Source organism: Musca vetustissima, unplaced genomic scaffold (assembly GCF_032173495.1).
Source record: "Musca vetustissima isolate MV318-11 ecotype Yass unplaced genomic scaffold, APGP_CSIRO_Mvet_v1 utg17496, whole genome shotgun sequence".
In the NCBI taxonomy this organism is placed as follows: domain Eukaryota; kingdom Metazoa; phylum Arthropoda; class Insecta; order Diptera; family Muscidae; genus Musca; species Musca vetustissima.
Window position 1 is genome coordinate 73,454 of NW_026880889.1, and position 21,550 is coordinate 95,003.

At 37.4% G+C, this 21,550-nt stretch overlaps 1 protein-coding gene across 2 annotated transcripts in view; it reads left to right on the forward strand.

Annotated features, from left to right (window-relative positions):
• The first annotated feature begins 7,063 nt into the window (after positions 1-7,063).
• LOC133326794 (arf-GAP with coiled-coil, ANK repeat and PH domain-containing protein 2) overlaps positions 7,064-21,550 on the forward strand; it is a 32,342-nt gene continuing 17,855 nt past the window's right edge. Inside the window, exon 1 of one of the 2 annotated variants that reach the window (XM_061535401.1) lies at positions 7,064-7,137. In XM_061535401.1, the coding sequence (XP_061391385.1) occupies positions 7,085-7,137 (53 nt within the window). In that variant the 5' untranslated portion in view covers positions 7,064-7,084. The remainder of the gene's footprint in view (positions 7,138-21,550) is intronic. The other variant, XM_061535402.1, reaches the window with a different exon arrangement.

Consider the following 21,550-nt stretch of genomic DNA (forward strand, 5'->3'; position numbering starts at 1 on the left):
TTTGTTGCGGGAAAATTTATTTTTTTATTATGGAAATCCTATATTAAGAGGCTTGCTCCAATTTTGATTTTTTTATTTGTGTCCGTGTGTGTGTGGTTGTGTGCGTTCTTATGTATGACCCCAGCAGCAGCACCAACATCCAAATGCATGAAAATCAGGCTGAAAGAATGAATTTTATTGTTTTTAAGTGGGCAGCCCAAAAGGTAATTGAACTTAAATGGCCTAAAAATCTCAACTCAGCGAAGGGGAAACAAAGAACTACAAATACGCTGCGACAACAAATGGTGGCAGGCAGGCTATTTTTAATCGCGCACAGTCATGACTTATATTCACAAAATCCTTACATTTTTAAGCCAGAATCAAGAAACAGTTTTAATTCAGATCGAGAATTTTGTTTTGGAAAATCTTTTTATTCTTGGTATTGAAAATTTCTGGGATATTCTCTGGTCCGTTGTATACAACTCTTACTCTTCTTCGCTCGCCACCGATGTAGTTGTAGGTACGTGTTTTGTTTATTAAAAAAAATTCCAGCGTATTATAAATTTATAATTTATGCATATTCACAGAATACGCTGCTCTATTCACTCGCTTGATTTTTTTCTGAGTTCTCCGCCGCCTCCTTCTTTTTGTATTTTTCTTATTCCATGTATGATTTTTATTATTGTGGCTAGTGCTCTTCTCTGTCGCTGGTCATTCACAACCAAACGTCTATGCTGCTGCTACCGTGCCGCTGCTTTGGTTCACTCACTGACTGCGTATGCTTTGTCTATCCGTCTAACCAACGAAACTACTACTACACACACACATACACTTGCACCTGTTTCTACTCTTATGACTTTTGTTTATTTTATTAATTGTTTATATTAAATTCCATATTCATACCAGAAAATGTAAAAAAACGTCCAAACTTTTTTTATTTTCATAGAAGTTATTTTTCGTGCTCGCTTAACTTTGCATTTTTTTGCCCATTTACAACATTCTTGTGTGGCAGAATTGTGGAAAATTGCACTTACAGATTTCATGCAACCATGTTCGCAAACAAGAAAATTTAAAAAACGTTCCACTTGCCAAAGAATGGAGAAGACAAAATGACCGATAAAGAAGAAATCAAAGTAGGTTAACGAAATATTTACGAATGAGATGGGATGGAGAGACTACATGAGTGGAATAGGGATAATACGGCCGACATTTGAGTAATCGACAAAGTCGATTGCAATTTATCGATTATTGTCACTTTACGATTGACAGATACCTAATAGAGCGGCTGATTTTTTGTTGTTGTTTATACTGTGCAAGTTGTTAGCAAATACAACCCTGATTATTGAATCATTTCATTGATCAGGATAGAAAATACTAAATCATTTTAATTTTCCAATTTTTTAAAGATATGCATTTAAAGAACAAGTTTTGAATAAACAAAAATTACATAAAACTTGGTCCACACAGAAATGACAAAAATCGGGATAAATAAATACTTAAAAATCCACGTTTCTATCAGGATGGAGAAAGTATTCAAAAAAAGACTTCATTTTAATGGCATTTACATTAAAACTTTTTTCCGAGTTAACCAACTTTATTATTTATTTGACATTTATAAAATGGAATTTACATTTTTAACCCACTGGATTAACACAATCCGGTATAATGTAACTTACTACTTAGCTGGCTTATGACAGAACTTTCGTTCCATAAGCCGAGCTTAAAAAGCATTTCCGGGCATGTCGTATCCATATAACAGTGAGGGTAGTATCAACGTCTTGTAGTATATGTATTTGGTGTGGCGGGAGGTGGAATTGTTTCTAAACTGCTTACTTAGACCATAGTAGCATTTGTTGGTCAACACTATTCTCCTCCGGATTTCAAAGCTTATGTTATTAGTTTTGTTTATGGCGGTCTTGCTCGTTAATACCATCAGTATGGTCTTTTCGCAATTTACTGCCAGTCCCAGATTGGCAGACTCCTTCTCAATTCGTTGAAAGGTGGCGATTAGCGCTCGCAATGTAAACGTACTATTAAATCGTGAAAGAGCAAATATTCTTTAAAAAATATTCTTCCAAAAATCCACATTTGTATCAGGCTTGAAAATAAAATTCGTTAAAAATCCTGGGCTGTTTAGGCTTGAACGAATTTTTTTTATTCCACACGGGATCTCACCAACCGGTACGGCCGCCAGAATACCTCCCTCCCGAAGTGGTTCAAGGCCATTGACTGCCATAGTAAGGAACTCAACGGTTTCCTTATTCCCACAGTTTATGACCTTGGCCCTTTATAGAAGAAGCTCCTGCCGAACCGTAGATGTTGATGGTCAACCTCAGTCAGTCAGGAAAATGATCTTCAGATGTCTTTTGAGTTGCATCCAATGACTATCGCTGATCTTCCCATCGGGATCAGATTTGTCAATGATTTCTACTCTCTTGTCATCTGGGACCTTGAAAATAAAATTCTTGAAAATAATATTCGTTAAAAAATCTTGGGCTGTTTAGGCTTGAACGATTTTTTTTTATTCCACACGGGATCTCACCAACCGGTACGTCCGCCAGAATACCTCCCTCCCGAAGTGGTTCAAGGCCATTGACTGCCTTAGTAAGGAACTCAACGGTTTCCTTATTCCCACAGTTTATGACCTTGGCCCTTTATAGAAGAAGCTCCTGCCGAACCGTAGATGTTGATGGTCAACCTCAGTCAGTCAGGAAAATGATCTTCAGATGTCTTTTGAGTTGCATCCAATGACTATCGCTGATCTTCCCATCGGGATCAGATTTGTCAATGATTTCTACTCTCTTGTCATCTGGGACCTTGAAAATAAAATTCTTGAAAATAATATTCGTTAAAAAATCCTGGGCTGTTTAGGCTTGAACGAATTTTTGTTATTCCACACGGGATCTCACCAACCGGTACGTCCGCCAGAATACCTCCCTCCCGAAGTGGTTCAAGGCCATTGACTGCCTTAGTAAGGAACTCAACGGTTTCCTTATTCCCACAGTTTATGACCTTGGCCCTTTATAGAAGAAGCTCCTGCCGAACCGTAGATGTTGATGGTCAACCTCAGTCAGTCAGGAAAATGATCTTCAGATGTCTTTTGAGTTGCATCCAATGACTATCGCTGATCTTCCCATCGGGATCAGATTTGTCAATGATTTCTACTCTCTTGTCATCTGGGACCTTTGGCGAGTAGCCGTTAGGGTTTGAAGGTTGTTGAGCATACTTATCATTAGGTCCACCTTTCGTTTCCCCGATGATAGGCTTCTCCTTTACCTTCTTCGATGCCACTGCATGTGAGACAGAGGGTTGCGTGGTCAGCAGCAGCGAGGATTTCTTTGCAGTAGGTAGCTGTTCGTCTGTCGACCTCATCCTCTTCTCCACCTGAGGCTTTATAGAGGAGTTAGCTTTCTTCCGAACAACTACCGCTGTTGAAACCAAGTTTGCTGCCGTTTCAGCTGCAGCCTTACTGCCTGTATTTGCAGGAGCAGATGTTCCTTTACTTCGGTTGCCCGTTGTCTCCACCTTTGTAGAGGCCTTGACAGGAGCAATCGATGTACGCGATGTAGGAATTCTATCGATTAAGAGCTCCCTATCGGCCATGTGAGGATAGTCCCGTTGGTACTTCCTCACTACCTTTAGTTGTTTCTTAATCAATTTGAAGTCCTTATCGCTGATGGAACTAGGATCGTGGTCGACATACTTCTGACAGAAACAGACTGCCCTTCGGTATGACTTCCTGTCCATTGCCTCTTTGGACTTGACACTTTTGGTTGCAGTAGTCATCAACGGGGTTTCCAAGATTTCCTTGGATTGTCCACTCTTGACTTCTGTTCCCTCCGTTGCCAGTTGTCTTCGAAGCAGTGTTGGTCTATCGGCTGCCGCCGACGTTTTTATGACAGATTCCGCCATCGGTGGGTTGGTATCGCCAGTAGTCCGAGACCGAATTCTTAAATAGGTTGTTTGACCTTGTGGAATGAGAGACTGATGGTGCCAAGGCAGCCACACCAACTTCAGTCGTAGAAGATTTTTTGTTTTTGTTTTTAGGGGTTTTTGAAAATTTACTAGGCTTCATAGTAGTTGAGTAAGTGGAGGACAAGATATCGACCATGGCAAGGACTCGGCAACTAAACCTAATACTGGTTGAGGCGCCCAGGTATCAACCAGGCTCCGTTAGAATACAGTCGGTACCCTGACTGCAAAACAGAAACACTGAACCGTGCCGCGTTACACCTCAGCGTTAGGGGGTCGTCCTTTAGGGCAGGGGACCAGGAACCCATGAGTATTGGTTCATTTGGGTGCCAATTGTTTTGCCTCGTTAGTCTAAGGATCATTGGCACTCGGTCATTTCCTTCCGAGACTCTTCCCTTAGACACGCTGAATACTGTCCGCGACTGCTTATATAATTCGCAGCTACCCTATAATAGATGTATAGGGCATCCCACTATTCGCAACCTGTGGAAGCGTCCGGTGGCATCCAGCCAGATGCCTCATTACTCTTATTTCAGTTTTGTTCAGGTGCAACAGTAAGTGAACCTAAACTCCTTGCACATTAGAACTTTTTACCGGGTTAACCTACTTTATGAGGATTTATTTGACATATATGCAAAGGAAATGACAATTGAAACCCACTGGGTTAACGAAATCCGGTTTAATGTAAACGTACTATTAGGTTCGTTGTGCCAGAGTTCATAGGCTCTTTCGTCGAAGAATGCCTCAAAGTTCCGGTAAAAATGACTTATGGGTGGTTTGGTTGAGTCATCAGTTGCTAGATCTGTGGATTGGGATCCTCGTCTAGCTAGTTGTCCGCTCTTTCATTACCCAAGATGTCACAATGTCCGTGTACCCAACACAACCGATAGCTGTAAGAAAATTCTTCCAAAGCTCCTCTACACTTCAGGACGGCCTCAGATTTGATATAACAAGATTTGATGGCCTTAAGAACCGCTTGACTATTCACGAAGATAGTCACCGGTTCAACGACCTCTGCATCCAGATCCGCTGCCTTCCAAATCGCGAAGATTTCAGCTTGGAAAACACTACAGTTGCAATCCAGCTTGTAGGTTAACTCAAGCCTTTCACAGTAGACACCAGACCTTGTACCTTCTTCCATCTTGGATCCATCTATATAGAAGGCCAGACCGTCCAGAGGAGGGTTACTTCGTAAATATAGGAATATCTACATCGTCAAATCTTAGGATAGCATAGCCTGCTTTTCCACAGGCAGATTTTTATTTGGCAAATTTTTTGTTTTCACTTTTGAAATTTTCGCTTGCTTTTCCATTAGCAAATTTTTCTTTGCCAAATTTGCGAATCAAAATACAAAAGAAAGAAAATAAAAGTCAAAAGTGTTTGCATTTTAAAGATTTTTTTTAATATTTTATTTATTTTTTATATATTTTATTATATAAATTGCAAAAATTAAAAATTAAATTTCACTTGCACAAATTAAAGCAACAGGTTTGTAAACAAAAGCCGGCTGTGTGTCAGTAAAGCGAATAGGTTCAAAAGGAAATGTCAACAAAATTGTTTTCAACGAACAGAGCAAAGCTGAATTTGCGTGTACGGCAAATTCTGAACAGGCAAATTTTTGTTTTTCTTCCTCGCACCCCTCTCGCCTACAAACTCAGTATTTGCCAAATAAAAATTTGCCTGTGGAAAAGCAGACATACAGGATATAGTCGGTGACGGCTAGGATTTTTTATCGAATCTTTTTTAAGAATTCTCAGGCCGTGATTTTTTTAATATATTTTCTATAATGTCAATTTTATAGCGTATAGGTGGTCATCTTAATCATATTCACAAATCCAGCGTATTATTTTTGACGTATAAGCTTTAGAATTTACTTTTGAGAAAGAGTGGATTTCGTTACTCTAAACGCACTTTTAGGAGTGTCTCCATCAGATGCTAAAACCCGATACGATCATCTTTTAAATGACTACCATTTCTCGTTCAGCATGGACTTCTTCAAAATCAGGGCTTCGACCGCTTCAAAATGATATTCATATTTTCATTGTTCATTTTAAAACAAATGGAAAGAAATTGATTCCAACGGTACTTTTTAAGTCTATATTTCAAAAAGTGTAGACTTACACCAGGAAAAATGTGTCTAGTTGTAAACAATACCTTGAGAACTATTTTTCTATTTAAAATCTGTCCTGTATATATCTACCAACATTCTAAGCATATATTTTGTATGGTGTAAACATGCCATAACCCAACCGCCAAAATACAACCCTGCCAAAGAGACGTCAATCAGAAAAATGGTATTTGCAAAAAGTATTCGGTAGCTGGTAGTTGTTATCTATGGGGGAAAGTGGGTACGTTGACGATGTTTAGTTTTTATTAGTAGTTCGCTTATTGTTGGCAGTTTTTTCTACTTTCTGCAAAATAAATAAATATAAAATTTCATAGAAAACCGAAAGTCTGGAAACAACGAAACCTTGCAAAACGCAACAATTTGCAAAAAAGAGAAAGAAAGCCAATAAAAAGTAGATAGTGATCTAAATTCAACAAGCAAATACGTGATTAATCAAGATTATAACGTAAAGTGAAGTCAAGAAGACGGGTGTGTGTGCATTCGATTAATGTGAAACAAAAAAAATAAAGGAAAACGGGATAAAAGAGGATACGCTTCGTTGAAACAACGAAATACACAACGATACAATTGTTGGGAGAGTACACAACAGGATCCCGAAGCGCAACAGCTGAAACAGTGATTTGTATTCTTATTGCCGTTGTTGCTGCTGCCATTGTTGTTGTTTTTTATGTGTTATAAATGCTGTAAAGGAATCTTGAAAAAATTAGTTTAGTTGAAAAAGCTGTATCCGTCAGTCAGTCAGTGGATCCAGCGGTATTCATATGTACATATTACTTACTACTGACACGGATGCACCAAAGACAAAAACAACAACAACAATAAAACGGGTTAAACCATTTTTTATTTTTGAAGATTTACTTTTTGTTACGCGCTAGTGTCTGAGTCTGTGTGTGTGATTAATTTTGCTTTGCATTTATGCGAATGTGTCTGCATGTGAAGTTATAAGGGGAAAAACAACAATAACAACAACACCATACAACCAACAAACACAAAAACTGGCTAAACATGAGACCTACCATCGAGTTTGAGGAATGTCTCAAGGATTCTCCAAAGTTTAGGTAAGTCAACAGAAAACCAAAACATAGACAACACACACACACACACACACACAAATTACAACTTCTTAGAAACACAACAACAAAACACACAGAAGAGGAACCCAGACGTAAACCCAAATTTGTTGAACATAAAAATAAAATGTGTTGCTGCAAAATAGGGTTGTTTGTCGTGTTGTTGATATTTACTGGTCGTCACCAGCTATTTGAGGATGACACACAAAGCAAAAGCCCAGTAAAAAATGTGTTAAATTCGCTTTGGTCGAATTTCGTATACCCCTTTTTCACTAGAAAATCTTTCAGAATAATTCGTTCACCGATCAATTCCCATATTTCGTGATGCATGGACTTCCTCAAAAAATTAACATATTAATAATTTCAAGAAAATTAAAAAATCGTAACTCGAAGAGATATATTTAGGTACCTATGCTTCACATATAATTATGGTTCAAAGTTTCATTTTTAAATAAAATAATTTTTTTCTATGGATTGGAATCACTCCATAGCGGTTACACCACAGAATCACCTTTTTAAAACCTTTTGTATTTGACTTGCGTTCGACGGGGATTAAACGTTTTCTGCTATGGACCAATACCGACTTTGAAACAGAATATCATTATAAATGAAGAAGAGAGGGCTGATTGCAGTTATGGGCGCAAGAACTCCATTGGGAAAAGCTGGGGGCTAAAACCATCGACCATACACTGGTTGTATAACACCGTGGTAAGGCCCATCCTATCCTATGGCTCTCTTGTGTTGTGGAACTGTCTGCGTCACAAGTCGACATCCAGCAAATTAGAAAAGGTACAAAGAGCCGCCTCTTGAACGACGAGCCAGGTATGACATTGGACCAACGTGTAAAACTAAGCGACTATATATATCACCAGTCCTGAGATTTGACGATGTAGATGTCGTTATTCCTAGTAGTGGCGACTGGAACCGAAGTAACCCTCCTCTAGACGGTCTGAGTTGTATACAGACGGATCCAAGATGGAAGAAGGTACAAGGGCAGGCGTCTACTGTGAAAGGCTAGGCCTTGAGTTAACCTACAAGTTGGATTGCAACTGTAGTACTTTCCAAGCTGATATCTTCGCGAATTGGACGGCAGCGGAATTGATAAAAAGTCTGGATGCAGAGATCGTTGAACCGATGACTATCTTCGTGGATAGACAAGCGACTCTTAAAGCCATAAAATCTTGTTACATCAATTCTGAGCAGCTATCGGTTGTGTTGGAATCTAAATCTACAGATCTAGCAGTTGATGGCTCAATCATATGCCACGTTTCCACACAGAGGGGTCTACGATCCGAAACGACCCGAGTCTTACTCGACCTACGTCTGTCACCTCAGCCCATTGTGTAAAAGCAATAGGGCTGCTACAGCAACAACCCATGTCATCTTTACCGGAACTATGAGGCGTTCTTTGACGAAAGAGCCTACGCAATGTGTCAAGATCCATTTGGCCGACTCTGTCTACCAAAAGGACACACTCACTGTTGAACCTTAGCAAAGCTGAAATTAGAGTAATGACAGGAATCATTACATGGTCCCACCAGTAAATGGGACAATGATGCTACTGATTACAGTAGACTCTGCGTTGACGAGAAGCCAGGGCTGTGTCACTGTCCAGCCCTGGCTTACAGGCGGCACAGAATAGGGGGTGCTCACTTTCCACCGAGTCTTAGAGTCTTCTCAAGAACGGAACCTGCTATAATCTACAGCATAATTAGAAACCTAAAGTGGTTGGGAAAGTGCAACCTTGACATCTAATATATCTTCTGTGCGATATCTATAGCCATCGACATTATTCCAAACTTACCTCCTTATATCTTCTTGTAAGCTTCTCATTTCTCTTTATTTTCCCAATCTTCTCTCCCCTATAGATCTCTTCTTATCTATTTTCTTCTCATGGATGATCACAACGGACCTGACGGTCTCAGAGTGCTGCAGCCACATAAGTGCCTGCATATCCCCAAACCTAACCTTCCTAACCTAACCTAAACTTAACCTCAAACCTCTCAAAAATCCAATCTATACTTTTTCTGGTCTTTATTCTTTTCCCGTTGTACTAGTTCGAACACTGATCTCCGAATGAAGCGAATGCTATTACGACAGCGTGGTACTGTCAACCAGAACTAACAAACTTTCTCAAAAAGATGTCATTTCTTTGTAATCAGGACATCAACCTCTTCAAAATGAAATCCGTACATTCAAAGAAATTATCCGACTTTTGTCAAAATTTGCACATTGTCATAATTTTGTTCCATAAACCACGATGAATGCTATGGAAATTATTCACTCTTATCCAAACTTTTCATATCGGAATAAATGTTACCAAACCTAAATCAATATCGATACACTTCTTCTGTAATTATGATCTTTCAAAAGGATCCAAATTTTAAAACCTTGTGCCAAAGGGAGTATCCACTTTGATGTAAACATTGCACATCGCAATACGAGTAATTGTGCAAAAATCAAAGATCAATTCCGATGTGGGTGGGGCATATCGATTCATTTCTTCTAGTACCTCCATAACACAAGGTCTTAATTTTTTTCAAGGAGTCACAACCCGAATGACAAACACAATATATCCTCTTCATCAATAATGGAGGTTATATCGTACACAAAACAAATTTCTAAATTGCGGTTAACTCTGATGTGTGCAAGTATAGAAATCCAAAGAAGCACGCTGACAGACAAAGGGATTGGCAAACGTGCGACAATGGATGTATAGATGGATAGAACGCGACATTCAGATATTTGTGTGATAAACTTTAAGCTACGCCCCTATGAAAAGTGGTTAGAGTAGAAATAAATAAACAAAATGCAAAACAACAAAGAGCACAGACAGTTGTAACCACAAAAAACATACATATGTAAATGTATATAAAAATACATATATATTCAGCAACAGCTATTTACAAATCCAACGAATCATGCAATATTGAGTTTTATCGTACATTTTCATTTTTTTCTTTAAATTGAATTGACGATAAAACGATGATGAGTTTTAATGTGTTGTATGCTTGTTGTTGTTGTTGTTGCTGCTGGTTTTGTACTTGCTATAATTAACATGTTTTATGTTAAAAAGTGTTGTTGTTGTACAGCGACATTCTTTGAAGTGACGAAGTGCTGCGGCATCACAAATTATTTTCCCATTCACTACATTCGGTGCAAATTTTTGTTAGAAATTCCCTCTATTATCTCCTTAATACTCTGCTCATGGTGCCCAATTAAAATATTATAAATTGTTTAGAGAGTTGCCATGAAGTTTTTGAAGATTTCAGTTTTTGTTTTGGCAAAATTGTCAGGCTAGATCCCAATTTGTTGTTTTCATAAAAAAAAAACAAATATTTATTAGAGGGGAATGTATGTCATTTTCCGCCGTGGGGTAAGGCAAGGGAAGGCTATAGTTTCGGATCTCATCAGTTCCCCTCGTTTTTTTTTTGAAAATTGTTTTTTTTTGTGATTTAAATTTTACACTAATTTTGGGTAACAAATCTCACTACCAAAGATATTATATATTTTCGGTGCAATCTCCTAAAAATATTGTCGATATAGATCCACTTTCTCGGTATACTATAACTATTATATGTATATCCTTTGTCCTAGGTCACACGAAATAGGATACAACCTTTATTTTAAGATGGTTGAATTTTCCCAATTTTTCATTTCGAGTAGGCAAAATAAGATAGGCTAATCGGTTTCCTATCAAGTTTCGCTGTCGTCGTCAAGGCGGAAATTTGAAGGAAGCATAAAATTTTGTAATTTTTTAGCTACTATACTGGTTCTAACCTTTTCCCCATTGGATGTGTTGGAAAACGTAAATTTATTGCAACTCAATTCAGTCAAACCAGGTCCCTGGATGAATGCAATGTCGATGTTGGGGGAAGAAAGGAAAATGAGCAGCTCATCAGATGCAGACTTGCAGTGATGCAGATTTTTTTGTAGCATGCTTAGTGCTTGCTGCTGGAATTTACTTACAGCTATCGGGTGTGTTGGGAAGCAGGACACCGTGACATCATGGTTAATGAAAGAGCAAACGAATTAGCTAGACGAGGATCTCAATCTAGAGATGTAGCAATTGATGGCTCAATTAAACCACCCATATGTCATCTTTATCGGAACTTTGAGGCGTTCTTCGACGAAAGAGCCTATGAACTTTGGCACAACGAACCTAGGTGCAATGTGTCAAGATCTATTTGGCCGACTCTGAAAGAGCATACGAATTAGCTAGACGAGGATCTCAATCTACAGATCTAACAATTGATGGTTCAATCAAACCACCCATATGTCATCTTTATCGGAATTTTGAGGCGTTCTTCGACGAAAGAGCCTATGAACTTTGGCACAATTGAGCATCTCCTGTGTCGCTGCCCAATCCTGGCCAACAGACGGCAAAGACAAGTGAGTGCTTACTTCCCACCGAGTCTTAGTTTCTTCTCAGCAACGGAACCTGCTCTAATCTACAGCATCATTAGACATCTAAAGTGGTTGGGAAAGTGCAACCTTGGCACATAATATATCTTCTGTCCGATCTCTATAGCCATCTATAATATCTCATACTTACCTTCTCACACTTCCTTGTAAGCTTCTCATCTCTCTGAAAAAACTTTTTGAGTCGCCCAGATATTAACAAAGCTTCATTGAATACAGTCGGCACCCTGACTGCCAACCGTGAAATAATGTCCCAACATTTTGGGGCCCAAATTTCGGCTCGCCGATCTTGGGACTATAGGCACTCGGTCATTTCCTCCAAGACTCTTCCCCAAGACCCGCTGATTGTCCGTTCTACATAATAATCGATTGAATTCAGTTCTGCTCCCCATAGTCGAAATGTTAATATTTTTATCCCTGGTTTAATAATAGGTTAAAATAGAGTTTTAGTTTCGGTTTTACCATAAAAGGTTTTATTAAAAATTTTGAGCATCAACAAAACATTTCTATTGCAAGCGGGGGTATTTCTCCCCCACTTGCTCCGTATTTTAATATTATCTCTTATTGGAGTTTTCAATATCAGCAATTTTCAATCATTTCATAATGGCAACCCCTCATACCCACACCATGTTATCATCTCAAAATACACAACAAACCAATGTTAACCATAATGAAATGAAATTGTATTTCCATCGAATGCTGTCGTTGTTGTTGCATTGCTTGATTATTCGTCATCATCATAATTGTCATTGATGTGTTGTGGTGGGGGTGTGTAGTGAAAATGTTTATATGTAAACTATTTGATATATATTTTTTTGCAACTATCGTACATAATTTTTTCATTAACGGGGAAGTAGTTTGCGACTGGTATTCGTTCTCGTAACATCTTATTGTGCAATAGTGGGTGGGAGGTACGACATGTTGTTATGCTAACCATCAAAAATACAAAAAAGTAGTGTTTGTTGTTTTCTTTAAGAATGACGGTAATATTTGCGAAAAAAGATAAACAATTGTTTCTCTACCAATGTAAACATGCTAGTAGGTTTGGCATGCAGCTACAAAACGCCAAATGAATGACTCATTTTTTAATATGCCATGATAATACCTTTCCTTTTTTCTTTTAATTTTTGTATTATAGAATTAGCACCGGGGAAATTTTTCGCCCTATCCTACATTTGTATTTCTATTAAATTAAACATTGACCTTTAATTTGCCTGGTAACTGAAAGGATGTTGAACAGGTCACACGACAAACTGTCACCTTGTCTAAATCCTCATTCGGTATTGAAGGGCCCCGAGAGGTCCTTTCCTACATTAGCTACTGACATTGCCTGACCAGTTAAAGTTATCCTGCATAGCCGTGTTAATTTTGCAGGAATGCCAAACACAGACATGGCTTTAAACACCTCTGAACGTTTAGGGCTGTCAAATGCGGCTTTATAGTCGACGAATAGGTGGAATGTGTCGATGTGTTTTTCTTGTTTTTTTTTCAGGATCTGACGCAGAGTGGAAATCTGGTCAATTATGGATTTGCCAGGTATATTGTGGATTTGCCATTGGTATGGTCCATTGACCATTAGCTTCAGTCGTTCACACTGCACATTGGATAGCACTTTATATTGAATGGAAAGAGACTTATTCCTCTACTGTTGGCAAATATCATCTTGTCTCATTTTTTGTGCACCGGACACAGGAGATGCACAGGGATCCTCAGCACGCTGTCTGTTTCTGTCACCAGATTTCCTTCTTCATCTCTACAGGAGTAAAACACCAAAGCCTTCGGTTTGGTGTTTTACTTGTTTGTAAAATTTTTGGAATTCATTCTGTACATGTCGATTTTCTGACTCTCACGTTTTTCTTGTTTTTTCTTTTTTTTCTGAGAACACGTTTTTCCTCTCTCCTTTTCTCCTAATAATTCTATACGCTGCATTTTTCACATCAGTAGTATTACGACACTCCTGATCGAAGGCCTCTGCTACCTGTTGTGTTTGCAGCTTTTCGACGTCGAGTTTCCATGTTACATTAGATCGCACCTTTGCTGCTATTTTAAGACGGGTGCGAATCTTGGCTGCCACAAGGTAATGGTCCGAATCGATATTCGCTCCTTGTATCTGGACGAATGCCTTCCGTCTATCACAACATGATCAATTTGATTTCTCCTTGCTTGATCAGGAAAAATCCAGGTGGCCTGGGGTATATTGAGATGTTTAAATCTGGTGCTGCTAACTACCATGTTTTTTTGCTGCAGCGAAGTCAATCAGCCTCTTCATGGAGGCTGAATTTTCCGACGGCGGGGCAAAATATATTTTCCCTTTCAATTGTTGCATTTAAATCACCTGAAGAATTTTAATGTCATGACCAGTGCAGCGCTCATATGTTGTTTCTAGGCGCTCGTAAAACATGTCTTTGGTCAAATAAGACTGATGTAGAAGAACTTCGCTTTTACACGGATTACAGCAATTCGCTCATCAACTGGAGTGACTCTTGAGACGTGTTATTTTATTATCCTATTAACCATAAGTCCGCAGCCAAATTCACGTCTTGTCTCATGGCTGCTATAATACAGGGCGTAATCATCTGATTTACTTACGCCAGTTCCTATCTATCGCATTTCGTGTAAGGCAATAATATAGGCTTCGTACTTCTTGATTACATCCGCCAAGTCGAAAACTGCGATGTTCTGTACAACGTGCGCACATTCCAAGTGCAGATTCGCAGATCGTTTGCGGAGGTCGTCAACATTAGGGGGTATGGTTTTCTTTTTCGTTGCTTTTTCATAGTAAGAAGGGTTTTCCGAGTGTGGGCAACTAACCCGACGCCTCAAACCATTTTTGTAGTTCTTATGGGTGAACTAGCAGGACATATCAGCTCACTATTTCAATAGATGATCAAAATAGTTACCCCAGGTGACACCGCGGGGAGGTCAGTGTCCACAATTGAGATAAAAGAGGGACCAAGATAACCATGGGCTTCGCCACGTTAAAGCCAATCAGAGCCGTTGCTTGGTATCTATCATCCCTTATGTCTCCTTTCGTATCGATATTTTTTATTAAATTATATATACGCCGTGGAGTTTTAGACCAGATGTATTTGAAATATATCTTAATGATAAATCAGATGTAATTGAAGGGTTTCAATTGGAATATCCACCCCGTTTGAAGTAATCACATATTTTATTACCTTTGATACGATATTTATTAAAGTCCAACTAACCAATGTCAATGTAATTTAATATATAAACTGTTTATATACATATACATATGTATATAATGTATTAAATAATTATTTTTTTTGGTTTTTGCAAATACATACATAATTTATCATATAACGTGGAAGTTGTTCTTGTAACATTTTTTTCAAAGGAGGAGTAGGCTGGGTAGTTGGTTATACGTAATATGATTATTTTTTCAATAAATGTTAAAGAAAAATAACTGATAAATATAATTTTTTTTCTTTTATTTCCAATGTAATTTTACAACTGGGTTTGGCTGGCTTGTCGCTGAATGAATGACTCATGTGGAATTTATGTGTGTTGTTTGAAATAAAATGTATTTCTTAGTAATTAATTGCTATAGGCTTTCATCGTAATTGTTGACTTGTTTTTTTTTTTAGTTTACAAAGCTTCAGTTGTTGTTGCAAACACATTAGTTTTTAAATCTTATATTATATGATTACCACACAGGTATGCATGGCAAAGATTTACCGAGATTTTTAGTTTCCAAAAACAGTCCCATACCATATATATGTGTATATATATATACATATATGGGCGGACCAATTCATATAGAGCCGAAAAATTCGATTAAACCCAGCCCCTAGGATGATTTGGTGAAGGAACCATAGGTCTATCTCGATTTTCAAATCTCCCATTTAAAAAAAAAATGATTTTTTCCAGGGTGCGAAGAATGATTAAAAGACACTCCTTCTCACGAATGCTCACGGTGAGAATTCGAATGTTTTCAATTTATAGCGAATGATAAAGTTACAAAGAATGAACAAGCATTTACAATCTCTTGCGAGTAATGTTCGCATTGTACGAAAAAATCACGAACGATAAAATTTCGCTGCAAGCGTCATCGATTCGTTCTTTCGGGAGCATTTGTTGCTGAAGAACATTCTTCTGAAAAACTCAAGAAACAAATGTTTGCGAGCTCTGTTAAAAACAACAGCAACAAATCAAAATATCATAAAAAAGTAAACACACACAAACAACGAAAGAATGTGTGTGTAGCAGAAAGTGTGTGGAATAAAAAAACACATGTCCAACCACTATTGAGTTCACGAACGTTTGTTGTTATTGTTGTTGCTGCTGTTTTAAGTATTCGCGAGAATTCGCGAATGTTTGTTTTCATTCGTGAAAGAATGTCAGAAAGAAGTTCAACCACCAAACGAAACGAACGATCTTTTTTGGGTGCGAACATTCTTTGGCGAATGCTCGTTTGGTAAAGAATTTATCGCCATAAATTCATCGTAAAATGAGCACAAAGCGAAAAGAATGTATTTTAATTCATTCGCGATCGAATTTTTCCACACCCTGATTTTTTCCCCTATAACATCATTTTTATTCAAAATTCGAATTTTGTTAATCAATTTTACCGAAAAAAATTTTAATTTGTTTTAGAAAATAAACGAAAAATATTTAAAATATGTATGAAACGCTCTCTGACGGTGGTCATAGGTAAAAAAGATCAAAAATGAATTTTTCGACCTCAAACATACATAAAAAAGATAATATAAATGATGTTATGGGAAAAAATAATTTTTTAAAAAAAGTGGGAGACTCGTAAATCGTTATAGGCCTATGGTTCCTTCACCAAAGTTGCTTAGAAAAAAAATGGCCTGTAGTATTAAATGTGGTACTATTTGTATTCATCGAACCGGTAGAGCCTGAAATAATATTTAAAATGAGGGTCACTGATATAATGTAGAATAGATGTAGCGATGGGTTTTTTTGAATATTCGAAATGTATGTATCCGAAAAGTATAAAGATGTACTTAATTTAGTTCAAGTTCGTAGCATGCGAAGGGATAGAGCTAAAAACTTGAAATTTGCAATTCGAATGAAGGTTGAGAAGTAGGCCGATATAAGGATGTGGTTTTAAAAACGTGTACTCATGTATACGAAAAGTACTAAACTGTACTAAATTTGGTAAAATTTGAATTTGGAGAAGCGTATGGAGGTGGAACCCTGAAAATTTAAAATATATTACAGTCGGAAGTGTAGGATTGGGATATGTACGTAGTTTTGGAAATCGTTTACTTATGTGTACGAATGGTACTAAATCGTACTATATTTGGTACAATTTTGATTTGGGTAAACCGATAGAGCTGGAGTTCTGAAATTTTGAAATAAGTTTACTGTTGGAGTGTAAGAAGATTGGGATATGGATGTCATTTTGGGAATTCATTCTTTTGGGTGCTACAAGGTACTTAACAATGTTAAAATTCGGGTCCATAGAATTTGATTTTTGTGAGGATGTGAGGTCAACCATGGCATAGCCCACAACTTAATAAAGTAGCGGGGGTATGCTTGTATTAAATAAAAGAAGAGAAGGATTGAAAGTTAATCAACGACGAATCGCGTCGCATAATGGTGGATACGTAGATTCTTCTCCTAGCTTTCCTTTTCATTGCAAAACATAGATCATTAAGCTCGAATCGAAAGAGTATAAAAAACTCACTTTTTTTGCATATTTCTAAGATACAAGTTTAGGAGCCCCTTATATTTATTAAATAGTCGACGTCTCATACCTCAACTAGACGTTCGATGGTCTCTATTTCCTTTTCCTCTATATAGGCAAAAGAAAAAAATCAACGATGGGGAATAACAGTTATCATTCAATCTATGCAACTTAATATAATGACCATTCACAATTGTTTATTAGCATATTTCGAAAAATTCGGGTTGATTTTTCTTAATAGCATAAATTAATTAGCAAGGTTTTAATGTATTAACATCTTTGTATGATTGGCACATACTAATCTATGCCATTTAATCAGTTGGTTTAGTACATAAATACTACTTTAAAAACTTGTTGACCTTATTTTAAATACCCCCAACAAAAAACATGCATCTATTTTGAATAGGAGTATTAATTGATTATTCGTATAAAATAAAATGAAGATTAAAACCAGTAAGGAAAGTAGTAAAGTCGGACGGGGCCGACTATATGATAGCCTTCACCACTATGGGTATATTAAACAGGACTATTAACATGAAATTGGATAAAATAAAATATGTGATATTTATCTAAATGTGAATCTACCTAGATCTATCCATAAAGTATGTAAATCGACTTCAAACAAATATAAATAGGTCATCCGTTGGGCTATGTCTGTACTTCTATGCTCAATTTTGTACGTTGTGCAAAATTTGAAATCTGACTACATGAGGAGTTTGATGTAATTCGAATCTATGCACAATTTTGTACGTTGTGCAAAATTTGATGTCAATCTTGGCAGACATCACTCTAGGCTTAATTCAGTACGTTATGCCAAATTTCGTGCAAATCGATGGATATATAGGAACTTTGGTGCACCATTTACATGAAATCGGACGAAACTATATATGGGAGCTATATCTAAATCTGGACCGATTTTCACGAAACTTGGCAGACATAATTCTAGACCTTAATGATTAGGCTGTACCAAATTTCGTGCAAATCGAAAGATATATATATGGACCGTTTACATTAAATCGCTTAAATATATATATGGGAGATATATCCAAATCTGAACCGATTTTTCCCAATTTCAATAGGGTTCGTCCTTGGGCCCAATAAGTGACCTATGCCAAATTTCATCCAATTCGGATCATGAATGCGACCTGTACTTACAATTTAACATGCACAGACAGACAGACGGACGGACATGCATAAATCGATTTAGAAAGTAATTCTATGCATATTCTCAAAAGGAACCATGTGTCTATCTCGTTTCCTTTTGCCTGTTACAAACATATGCACAAAGACATAATACCCTGTACCACAGTGTGGTGAAGGGTATAAAAAACACTACATATAGCCTTTCATGTAAATATAATATTTTATTCAAGAATGGACATATTTTAATCATTTTTTGCTATGGAGATTTGTTATATGGACCAATGTTGATCATTTTTAGTAGAGACACTTGCTATCGAATCAGAATCCAATTAATTCGGTTGGAAAAATACTAAAAATCAAAGGTTCTTTATATGAGATTACACAAAAAACTGTGCAATATGTTACAATAATTTTTGGAAGGACGACTCCCAAAAACCTCGACCCAAAATGGACAAAACCATCTATTTCGGAGGACAAATTTATTAATGTGCATTTATAGAAAACACTCCAATTAGAAAAAATATGAAATTTGTTGTTGATACGAAAAATAGTTTTGGCTATACATGGGTTCAAATCTGAAACTGTTTTTTCGACTTATTTTCGAAAAATGAGTACATTTTTTCTCTATGGCATATTCAAGGAATAGTTAGAAGTTAAGAATCGAATAAGTTATGCATACCATTAAAGAAATAATTGAGGGTCAAATAGAAAGGAGAACGACGGATTCAGAACATAGTAATCATGCCAGCATGCATACATCATAGGCAAATCAATGGATACGGCCGTACATGAGGTGGTTGGACACATTGAGAAGAATATGGAGGTCTCTGGCTATACCTTGGCAGCGTTCATCGATATTGAGGGAGCCTTCAACATTGTGAAGCTAGAAGCCATCTCAGGTATCCCCTCACTTCTAACGGACTGGATTGATGGAATGCTGGAAAGCAGAATTATTAACTCATCCTTTAAAGAGAGTTCCGTGAGGAAATCTGTCAACAGAGGCACACCACAGGGGGTGGGGGGAGTACTATCTCCCCTTCAGTGGCTTCTGGCGATAAATGAGATACTGTTGAAATTTCATCATCTTAAAATAAAGGTTGTAACCTATGCCTTGGTGTAAACCACAATAAGACAGAATTGGTGCTCTCACTAGGAAACGTAAGATTCCTAGTTTCCGCGTTTTCTGAAGAAACAAAATAACTTGGTACGATCCTTGACCGCAAATTAACGTGGAATAGGAATTTTGAGAAATGCTCTAAGAAAGGACTGATAGCTCCCTACTCTCGCAAGAACTCCATAGGAAAGAGCTGGGGACTAAGACCAGATATCATATACTGGATGTATGTTACGGTCGTTCTCCCCATTCTTGTATGGTGGCTGGGGGTCAGCAAAAATATACTGTTGACAAAATTAAATTCAGTACAGCGATCGGATTCGATCCTGAATACCGGAGCGCTAAGAAGTAAACCACATGCAGCCTTGAATGCGAATTTGAATCTCCAACCACTGGACATTCTGATTAAATTCAAGACGGCCAGATGTGCCCAGAGGCTCCGAGAAACGGATGCCTGGAAATCGCTGAACTATGGTCACGCTAGTATCCTCAACATTTTGCCTTACCTCTGTCAAAGTCCAATCTTCATATGGTCGAGAAAACCTGGTTGCAGAATCTCAAAAGCAATCTGACCTGAATTCTTTCGCCAAAGAACTTCTACGCTGTTGGCACATATAAGAGAGAGATCAAAATCATTGAGGGGATCATAGCAGGTCACTGAAAGATTAGATCTGAAGGATTAGATTACTGTCCTCTATGTGAGGACAAAGAAGAGCTAAAAACAATTGAACATATACTCTGTAGATGTCCATTGATGATTGGCAGAAGACATAAACACTTTGAAATGTATGAAATAGATAATCTAGCTTTCTTCTCTAAAATAGTTACCAACCAAATCTGACATGGCTTTGCAAAAATCTGACATGGCTAAAAAAATCATCTTCTAGGTTCTCCTTCTAATAAGGATTTTATTTAGTATTTTATATTACAATCCGACCCTGTTATATCCTTGAACATCCATAAAATAAAAGTTCTAAATTATAAGAAGGATTACTTTATTTGCCAAAAGAGAGAACATTTCATTACCTATTATATGGGATCTACCTAATTTTTGTGCGACTTGGTTTATAAACCTAAGTAGATGTAATCTGCCAATTTTCATCGAATTTGGTTGTGTATTGACAACCAAAAGAGTGAAAATTGTAGGACCCTTTTTACGGGAGCTATACCATATATAGCTATATCAAATTTTGGTCCGACCTATCCAATTTTTTTCACTTTTGTCATTAATAATAAGCTTTTGTACAAAATTTAATTTACCTACCATAACTTCTTCTATTTGTGGCCGATGTTTATATGGACTGGCGATATAGTGCGATGCTTAGTAGGCACATTGGGTATTGGGGAACTTTTTTTGTTTGTCACAATGTGGTATGCATTTTCGAAAAGGATATCGAAAATGCTTCTAGGTCAAATTTTTCCCGAAGCCCTATTCTATTTTTTTGACCCACAGTGGCCTGACTTAAATTCCATATATAGAGAACATAGCTTAGGTTTCCCGAAGCCCTATTCTATTTTTTTGACATACAGTGGCCTGACTTAAATTCCATATAAAGAGAAAATAGGTTAGAGGTCTGTCACATTGTGGTATGCATTTTCGAAAAGGGCATCGAAAATGCTTCTAGCCCAAATTTTTCCCGAAGCCCTATCCTATTTTTTGACACACAGTGGCCTGAATTAAATTCCATATTAATAGAAAATAGGTTAGGTCGCACTGTGGGAAAATGGCGGGGTCTGTCACATTGTGGTATGCATTTTCGAAAAGGACATCGAAAATATTTCTAGGCTAAATTTTTCTCGATACTCTATGATATTTTTAAGTCCTACATTGGCCTGACTTAAATTCCACATAAAGGGAAAATAGGTTAGATCCCACTGTGGGAAAGCGGCGGGGTCTGTCACATTATAGTATGTATTTTCGAAAAGGGCATCGAAAATGCTTCTAGGCCAAATTTTTCTGATGCTCTATCATATTTTTAGACCACAGTGGTCTGACTTAAATTCTATATAATGGGAAAATAGGTTAGGTCCCACTGTGGGAA